The following is a 9,535-nucleotide window of genomic DNA, read 5'->3' as shown; positions in this document are numbered from 1 at the left end:
ATGCTAATCAGCTGCGTCAACAAAAAAAAGGAAATTGCAAAAAGCACATTCTGAATCACCGCCTAAATACTCCTCTATTTACATTTGTTCAAAGTAAAGCTTTCAAAACACTCTTTTGCATATTTGTACCATTATTTTAATCCATACAGAGCGAGCACAGTGACTGTACACATTATCTACACACTTTGCTGTCTGTCAGTGCTAAAGTACCTGTACATTCCAAAAAATGATTTCATTCTTACTCCACATCACTTAGCTATACAAGAGAAAGAATGCACACAAAAAGCTGGAGCAAACTGGAAAACAATCTCTGAAAAATGTATTTTTTTTTGTTCTGTGATTATTGGGTCTTTGTAGTTTTTATACAAAAACAATTCATCGTGTGGGCACATCTGCCCACATAAGTTATTCACAGCTATGTTACAGTCTTGCTTTGCCCAAAGCTAAGTGCTTGGTGTGAGTTCAGTGTATGTGAGGCACAGGGCTGCAGGGGCACTGAGTCTACTGAGGCTCAGCTCACCGTGCCTCAATGTCTTTGTGAGCCGGTCTGTCTCTGATATCTGTGGCCATGGGAGTAGTCCGTCTGGGTGAGCCTGGGCGGGCGCCCAGTGTGGGGATGAGCGGTGGCGGGGCACTCAGAGAGGCTGTGGGTGGTGTTTTGTTCAGGATACCGTTCTGATGGGCAGCGGCGGCAGCTGCTGCTGCTGCTGCTGCTGCAGCTGAGGGGCTGACTCTGGAGTAGTGCATGCCTGGAAGTCCAGGGGCCATGAGGCCCTGAGCAGGGTGGGGCATGTGTCCGTCAAGGGCTGGATGGTGCATTGCTGGGTGGAGGCGCCCATGCTCATAGTCCTCTCTGAGCATGTTGAGGCGGTCGCGCTCCTCCATCTGGGCACGCTCCTGTTCCCTTCTCTGCTCCAGGGCCAGAGGGTGGGGGTGGTCACGGTTAAAGTCATGAGGCTCACGGTCCCTGTAGGAACGCTCAGCCTCGTACAGACGTGGTGCTGTCAGCCGGTGCAGAGGGTCATTCCTTAGCAACAGGTCCCTGGTCAGAGGGTCCCGTCTGTGAATGTCTAGGCCCCTGTAGGCATCCCTCATTGGGTCCCAGTGGAAGGCGGGGTAGGGGAACCTGTCAGCTCCTGGGATTGGGCTGATACCCATGAAGGGTGCCACCACTCGAGTTCTCTCCAGACTGCTGATGCTGTTGATTGGATGGACTCCAGCCATGCCCATAGGCATAGGCATCGAGGAGGGAGGGTGGAGGTTTGGCGTGGTGGGTGGCTGTGTTGGGTGCTCACTTGCCCTCTCTGCAACTCCCTCTTGCTCCTCCTTCCTCTCCTCCTTCACTTTGACCTCACTGTTCTTCTTCTGGTGCTCGTACGGCAGCTCTGCCTTCTTCTCCAGGACCTCCCTGCTCAGGCCGCCATTGGGACGTTCCAGGCTGGTCTGCCGGATGTAGGGTGACGCCGTCCCCCTGTTGGACACTTTGTCCTCTGACACCCGGCCGTCGTGGATGACGGGCGTGTCCTTATCACTGTGCTGGTTGTCTTTGAGCTTGTGGTCATCTGTGCCACTGTCCTTCCAGGAGTCTGAGTGCTCCCTCTCCCTCTCTTTGGCCTTGTTCTCTTTGTCCCTCTGAGGCTCTGGAGGTGCAGGGGGCAGGTGGTTTCTGTGGTGCTCAGGAGGCCGGCTGTGGCCAAGGAGATTGATGGGGTTGACGGGGACTGGTGATGGATGGCTCGGGTGACGTTTTTCTACAGAGTCCCTAGAGATACAAAGAAAAATTCCTACCATTAGTACTAGTAACTTGGCTTTTGTCTGATAGATTAGTTGTGGAAAAACTAAGCTAAAACATGCAGTATCCAAAGGAAGTATTTCATTAAATTAAATGTCTCTAGTGATCTCGAGCAAGGTAAATAATCTTGCCAGTGTAGTCACTCAAACAACAACCACCCACCTGTCCTTGTCGTCTTTACTGACCAACGAGTCTCGTTTGTCAGAGTCTCTGTCCCTCTCGTGCGAGCTGACCGAGGCGCTCCTCTCAGACTCTCCGGGCTTCAACCAGGGCGGCGGTGTGGGGAAGGAGGGCGGCGTGCGGTGCAGGCGATTCCATGGCTCCTGGTGGCTGTTGTTACTGTTGCTGTTGAAGTGCTGCTGTGGGTTGGGGCCATCTTTATGGCCGAACATGGAGTTGGCCGCTGTTAGGGATTCAATACGTGGAAAAGCACAGCAGGACACAAGTTAAATGCGTATCTCGACAACTTGCAGAGATTAACATCTTAATTTAAATTCCATTCTGCTGATGTCCATATACACCTTAAATGACTAACTAGGGCATATTACTAACTCCAACATGAAAGTATAATTCTAGCCATAATTATTGTGTAGTAACTCACTTAGTGCTGGATTCCCCAGTCCTCCGAAGGCTGATGAACTGAGGGCTCCCAGTCCTCCAAATGATGTAGGCCTACTGAAAGGTTCTGCAAGGAGACACAACATGTTAGCATGCATATAATCATCCTAATGTTCCTCTTTCAGATCAGGACTGAACCGAAGGGTCCACTTACCTAAGTGAGATGCTGGAGTGAGGAAGTTACCATGATGATGGGGCGGATGTCCAAAGGGACCTGCTGATGGGTGTGTAGGACCTGAGGAGCCAATGACAGAAGGCATCAGGAAAACATCCATTAACTGTGGACTGTGATATTACCCAAAGTAAGAGATGTTTTTAATAGTTTCTTAAAAAATAGTTGTTGTGTGTCAGCAGCCATGCTAGAAAATAGGCACAGTGATGCTTTGAGCTAAAACATTCTCATTAGTTTTGAAGGTATTTGCTCATAAATTGCACAAATGAAAGTTTGATGAAAAATTAAGGGATCACCAAACCTTTTACAATTAACCCGGGCGGCAATCAGCTGACATTACCATTCCTAAACTGAGCTTTACATAAGTGCTGACATCTCATTAAAGTCCAGTCGGCTACTTTATTATATTCATTTTTGATTCTGATAAAATAGTTTTAATAAGCATGAGTCCCGCCCCCACATACTCTATATGAATAGCTGAGAGGTTATGTCCTGCTGAGAGTTGTCTTCAGTGTTTGATAAATAGCAAAATAATTGATGACAAAACACATTCAGAATTGCATTGAGTGCACAAATGGGACATCCTCACTGGATGGGCTACCATGGAAAATAATGGTGGAAACTTGATGATTGCACAGTAAATATTAACAAGTCCACTGACAGTGCTGCATTTTTCATAAATGCTACACAGATGTTCATGGGCTTTATGAATGAAAAAATGATTCAGTCTTTCCTTATACTCTGGTTTTTACAGCAGCACCATCTCTAAGACACACTGCAAACACACTAATAATTATAAGATTAGTGTATATGATGGAATAGTGGCATTAAAATGTGCCAGATGCCACAAAATGTGGACTTTTACAGCCTAAATGTTTATCCTGGGGGGCATCAGACCTCCTCTAGCTGGCTACTCCAAAGCCCTGCCTAAAGCCATACTGCTACTGTGGCAGGAAATAAAAATATATGATTGAAAGCTCCAGAAAAACCTAGTGAGTGGACCTTTAACAAAGGTTTTTATTCAAAAGAGTATTCAGTAATGGGTTGATGTCATAGAGATGTACTACATTCATTATAATGTCCATGTTGTTTTGGTTTTGCTGTCATATTACCATCTGACCACCAGGTAGTGATCAACCACTGGTTTATGTCAATAGCTGCTATCATTAACAGCTATTGACATATCATTTAACTTTTCTTTTTGCCCAGAGCGGTCTCTCTCACACACACACACACACACACACCTGCAGCGGAGAAGAGCGTGGCGGGCCGTGCCAGGTCGTTTGGGTGATGGATGGCGCCGAAGAGGCTAGGGCCCGGAGGCCGACTCAGGAACTCAGGCTTGAGTCCAAAGTCTAGCTTGTGAGGGTCGACCTGCATCTGCTGCTGGAAGACGCCAAAACGACAGAGAAACACATGTAAAACCTCTCTACACATTAAATGCATGCATCACTCGTATCGCTGTGCATTTTATATCACGTGCATTACAGTACGTGAGCGACTAGGTGTTTTCTGTCTTGCTCAAGGACACATGAGTTATTCCAGGGATTAAACCTGAGACCCTCCAGGGATGAGAGTGTCCCTCTGACTGCAAAGCTGTACTGAATTACTCTCTGAGCCAAGCAGTCTCCTTCTTAATGGAGCCCCATCATCATAACCTCAAGAAGTGATTATGGTTATGACTGCTGAAGGCACAATTAAAATGACTTGTTCCATTTTAATTATTTAAATAGATTTGCGTAGTGACTTGTACTCTGTGCAACAGTAGAATTAATTTCACAAATCATGGAAATTACTATACGAGTAAAAAGGTCAGCTTCAGTCTATACAGTGTTCTTATTACCACAGAATTAGCATTTAGAAAAAGAGGTGCCTACAAGAGATAGAATGTAGATAAGGAATATATGGCTCTTTTATGAATGATCCCACCTTAAGAGGGAAATGTCAATCAACCACTGACTATACACAGTCACACAGACCATAGAAGAGGTCTCTAGTGGCCAAATCCTGTTAGTATGTTGATTTCTTGTATACTAACTACAGAAGTAGCATGGAACTGGGATAGCTAACACAGGTCAGTGAGAGAGGAGTCAGATGAGTCCTCACCTTTACTTTTTGTTGGTGGTGGTATATCTGCCAGGCGATATGGACGTGCATGGCGCACCACTTCCCTGGTTTCTGTAAGCACAAGATAAAAGCATTGTGTCACAATCTTATTCTTTACTGTGAATGGCTAATGCAACACAGGATGTATTATGTATGTATGTATGTACTAACATGTTGCTTAATAATAGTATCGAAGTGAACAAATAAATATCTCATATCAGAAAAGTCTGTTCTCATTTTTATTTAATGTATATAGTACTGTATTATTAATGCAAATTATTTTTAAACCTGCAATGTTGATTTTTGGCCACTTGGGGGCAGCACAACAAGCTAGAAAGACAACTGACATATTGTCACTGTTATAAAATGATTTTGTGAATGCAAATTTGCTTTTTACAGTCAGGAGGCACAGAGCAGCATAGACATTCAATTGGAGTCATAATTTTGGTTAATATAATAATATGTTCAATTTAATATCTACTCTCCTTTTAGCTTCACCAATTCCTGAGAAGAATATGCAACTTTAACAGCTAAATCCTCCATTATATTCACCAGCTAGTTACTAACTTTGTCTTTCTTCTGTTCAGTGCTGGGCAGGTAATGTATACATGGTTCATAAGAGCTTTTTTTTAGTCAATCTGGAAATGATATTGATGAGAGCGGTGAATCAACACAGTGAGCTGCAAGATAACATTTTGTAGAGCTGAGATGAACTGCAGAGTCAGGAGATAATTGTAACAGCTGCTACTTTGGCTAAGTTTTTGATTTAAAAATAGTGAGCAGTGCAACTTTAGACCTCGCGTGGTCAACCGTCTTGACTCATCAAGAAGAGTCAAAAACAGCATACTTGCCATTTTTACAACGGTCTTGTTTATTTACAGACGTGATGTGACATCTGATCTACTGATACTTTAATATGGTACATGTGGCATCTTTTAATCACATAATCAAGATACAGTCTACAAGAGTGATTAGTGATAATTACAGAAGTGATTAAATGGTCTTGTTTGCAACTAGAATGACTGTCAACCAGTGCTGTGTACATCTATGTTTAAACAATTTCAACATGCAGCAGCTCCATTGTTCTACAAAATGAGTCTTCTTGTTGGCGTTTAAACTAGCACACTCTGCCTCTAAGTGCAGTGTTCATTTAATTAAAGACACTATTTACTCCATTTGCAAAAAACCCTTTAAGGCGTCATGGTTATTATTGTGTGTGTGTGTGTGTGTGTGGGGCTGCAGGAGACTGAGACACTGCAGGGAATGAACACTCACCCTGAGTATGGGCCGAAACGGATCCGTTAGCTACAGGGGGTAGAGAGTGGGGGGAAAAAGAAAAGAAAAAAAAAAGAGGTTGAGTCATTTTGCTGTCAGTCAAATCATTTCTAATTAGTCTCCTTGTGTGGCATTCATTATGAACCAAATTGAAATGTTAAAATTTCCCTTTAAAATTAGGCACTTTGGCAGTAATTAGCACACGGGTGTTAAACAGGGTTCCTCCTTGTGACCCTCTGCATACAAATAACATGGAAATGATGGCTGAGAGGAAAGCAGCAACTCACAGGATGTTTTCTACAGACTGATGGCACATAAACATAAATTCTCTAAAATGACTGAACTTGGTGTTGAAAGCCTTCTTCTGATGACTTAAATGCTTATGTAACATATACATATATATCTGTGAGTGTGTATGCTCTTACCCTGGGGTCTTTCTGTAAGAATGTGTGAGGGACGGCTCCAGGTCTTGTGGACACATCAAGTGGATTAGAAGTCTAGAGAGCACAAGAAGCAGATCAAAATTAGACTCTATAAATAACTCTTATTCTCAGTGTGTAATCTGCTGCTTGTTTTGTCTGTGTGTGTCTTACTTTGGGCTGAAAGGCGCCCTGCAATGAGCTGAAGGGCCCATTCGGCGGGATGACAGGTGGAAGGCCAGACATGGCCGGCGGGTAGGAGTGGAAGAGCTGCAGATGAAAAGAAGAAGAGGAAGTGTGAGGATGAGCAAGATGTAGAACAACATCTTCATGAGGCGATGGAGATGGAGTCAACAATTTGTAGCGACAGATGAACCTCAACAGACTGAATTTAAGAGAACTGCTTGGATAGGGAAAAACGTAAAGATGATTGCCTACATGTTTCACAAACTGCAACTTTATTAAATATTCCCTGCTCTTCCCACTAGATTAAACAAGAAGAAACACTCCTTTTGATCTAAAAACTCGAATGTTGTAATACAAGCAAAGCACATGTAAACCAAACAAGTGCTCAAGGCTTTCATAGAATTATCGTGTAGAGAAGCAGACATGCAATCAACTACTCAGTATAATTGCTCTTGTCAATCACATCAGTTAGAAAGGTTCGGCCTGTTCTGAACTTGTGCGCTCTCATTGCTTTAATCATTAACGGTGCAATGGAATCATTTAAACGTGGGTTGCCAGGTTGAGTTATTAGAAGCTCTTGATGACATGCTGTAAGGCTTTAAATGCAACTCGTGCTTCCCTGTGCATCATGTTTTAAGATGTTACTATGACTTCTAGAGAGGAAATGGCTTCAGGGTATTTGCTGCTATAATAATAACAGCACGGAAATATGAAAAATCAGAGACGAGATACTTGAAAAACAAACAAGCAACATTATGCAACAACTATGTCACCCAGAGCTGGTCTGGATACAAAATAAGGGTTTTTGTAGTATTGAAATGTTTGCTGCTGCTCAGATTTCTATCAGCTCTGATAATACTGAAGGTTAGACTTTGGAAATAAAAGCAGACTTATGCAGGCACAGACAGCAGGTGTCTGAAAGCTTTAGAGAATGTTGGTAGGAGAGCGGGGTCCAGTGTTTAAAATAAGTCCCCTTCACTGAGTAATAGTAATAAGCACAAATAAAGCAGAAAGCAAGACAAAGACACGATATTCCTCTGGCGATAGCGCAGTCTCAGTAATGCTGCCACTGTCTCTTCCTATATTAATTGCTATGCACAACAATTTCACTGTTACATGCACACACAATAAATCTTGTGCTACGAGATCTAAGAATCCAGCACTGTTTCATTAATCACAACATTGGCTGGGGCTGAAGGGTGAAATGGTACAGCTACTGTAGGATGCTTGCAGTATCCATTAAGAAGCGGATAAGCGATTGCACATGAAATCTACCACACACACACACACACACACACACACACACACACACACACACACACACACACACACAACTTGCATGGGCTGGAATGGCATAATGGTCAAACAACAGACCGCTCTGCAGGCAGATAGTACAGAGTAGGGAAAACTCACACTGTGTCTGTAGAAGGGATCAACTTTTGTTGGGTATTTTTCAAACTGTAGGAGAAATGAAACAGAGCTAAGTACAAAGAACAACATAACCTGAACATACATGTGTCTCACAGGGTTGAGTTTGGCCTCTTTCAGGGTCATTTGAGGCCAACATAAAATACATCATAAACTACATTTGACTAACTAGGAACATGCTTACAGATTGAGATTTTTGATGAGAGATCTAAAACGTCAACAGATTCAAAGTCCAACCACTTCCCAAACCAGACTGTTTTTAATCCTCCCCTTTTGTGATCATCTGAAGACCTTGTAAACCAGTGCAGCCTCTGCGTCTCATTTGGTCTCCTTTTAGTGGTGTAGCGCGGGCTCAGGGCGAACATTTCCCCAGTCAAGACTAAACACTGTAGCCATTAAGAGGCTTTTTATGGCCTCATTAGCTGTCAGAGGCCCAGTCATGCTGCCTTTGAGGTATCATCAGAGCCAAGCGAACCCTCTATGGGCCCAGGCAGTTACTAATGTGTGTGTGTGTGTGTGTGTGTGTTTGTGTGAGTTTTAGGTCCAGCCACCCATTGCCTGTGGTCTCCCCCAACAAACAGCGGGGCTCTTAACGTCAGACATTTGCCAGTAATGAAAACCCCCAAACGGGACCAAATGATGTCATTAAATTCAGAATGAATTAAATGTATTATGTTCTAAAAGCTGGCTCTGAAGTTAACATGCTTTAGGCAAGTTATTGCCAATTTAGAAAATAACGGCGTTCAAGTCTGGAGTCCAAGAATATGCCAGAGAAAACACTAGAATGGCTTTCTGGGAGAATAAAGGCATCATTGTGGTGTGGACGGACACACATGGTCATCATTGAAAAGCTGCCACAAAACCCACAGGTCCCTACAGCGTGCTGCTTACACACATGTCCAACTGTGTAAAATCTTCCCTCTCGTAGCCGCAAAGTGAAAACACTTTCAGTGCCATGCCCGCCCACTCTTCTTACACATGTAAAACTCATTATTAGAAGACATATAAAAACTCTTTGGTTGTGGTGGTTTATTTTCCCCGTTGACCCCTCCACCCTTCCACCCACTCCAACCCCCTCCAATCCAACACGGTTGCGTTCTACTTATCCTCACATTTCTGGCAGGGGTACGCACCATGGGCGGTGCTGGGGTGGGCATGATGGTGTGGGGAAAGGGCGTGAAGGTGTGCTGGTGGGTGTGCTGGTGAGTGTGTTGGTGCTGATGCTGGTGCTGATGCTGGTGTTGGTGGAACTCGGTGCGCAGGTAGGGCGGAGGGCCCAGCGAGGCGCCGCGGTCGGCGTTCTGGGAGGCCAGGAAACGGGTGTTGAGCTCCTGACGTAGAAGGTCTTGCTCTGTTTGGAAGAGACAGAGAGAAGGGAGGGTTAGAGTGGAGTTTGTTAATGAGGGGAAGGTGAAGGTCGGCATTTCTTGTCTAGGCTGTACATGAAAAAATACATTCTGGAAGATGTATGTGTCTCTAAATGAAATATATTCTAGTGAAATTAAAGTCTTCATCATTTTGGCGCTCAAAGCACCCTGG

General features: G+C 44.0%; 1 protein-coding gene across 1 annotated transcript in view; it reads right to left on the bottom strand.

Moving 5' to 3' along the window:
• Positions 1-442: 442 nt before the first annotated feature.
• auts2a (activator of transcription and developmental regulator AUTS2 a) overlaps positions 443-9,535 on the bottom strand; it is a 309,809-nt gene continuing 300,716 nt past the window's right edge. The window contains 11 exon segments of the mRNA XM_053331373.1: positions 443-1,762; positions 1,955-2,195; positions 2,394-2,477; positions 2,565-2,645; positions 3,827-3,968; positions 4,689-4,760; positions 5,964-5,993; positions 6,389-6,460; positions 6,557-6,652; positions 7,982-8,026; positions 9,109-9,347. Of these exon segments, the coding sequence (XP_053187348.1) occupies positions 517-1,762; positions 1,955-2,195; positions 2,394-2,477; positions 2,565-2,645; positions 3,827-3,968; positions 4,689-4,760; positions 5,964-5,993; positions 6,389-6,460; positions 6,557-6,652; positions 7,982-8,026; positions 9,109-9,347 (2,348 nt within the window). The 3' untranslated portion in view covers positions 443-516.

Source organism: Scomber japonicus, chromosome 13, assembly GCF_027409825.1.
Source record: "Scomber japonicus isolate fScoJap1 chromosome 13, fScoJap1.pri, whole genome shotgun sequence".
Classification (NCBI taxonomy): Eukaryota; Metazoa; Chordata; class Actinopteri; order Scombriformes; family Scombridae; genus Scomber; species Scomber japonicus.
The sequence above is the reverse complement of the archived record's forward strand: the minus strand, read 5'-3'. Positions and strand labels throughout refer to the sequence as shown.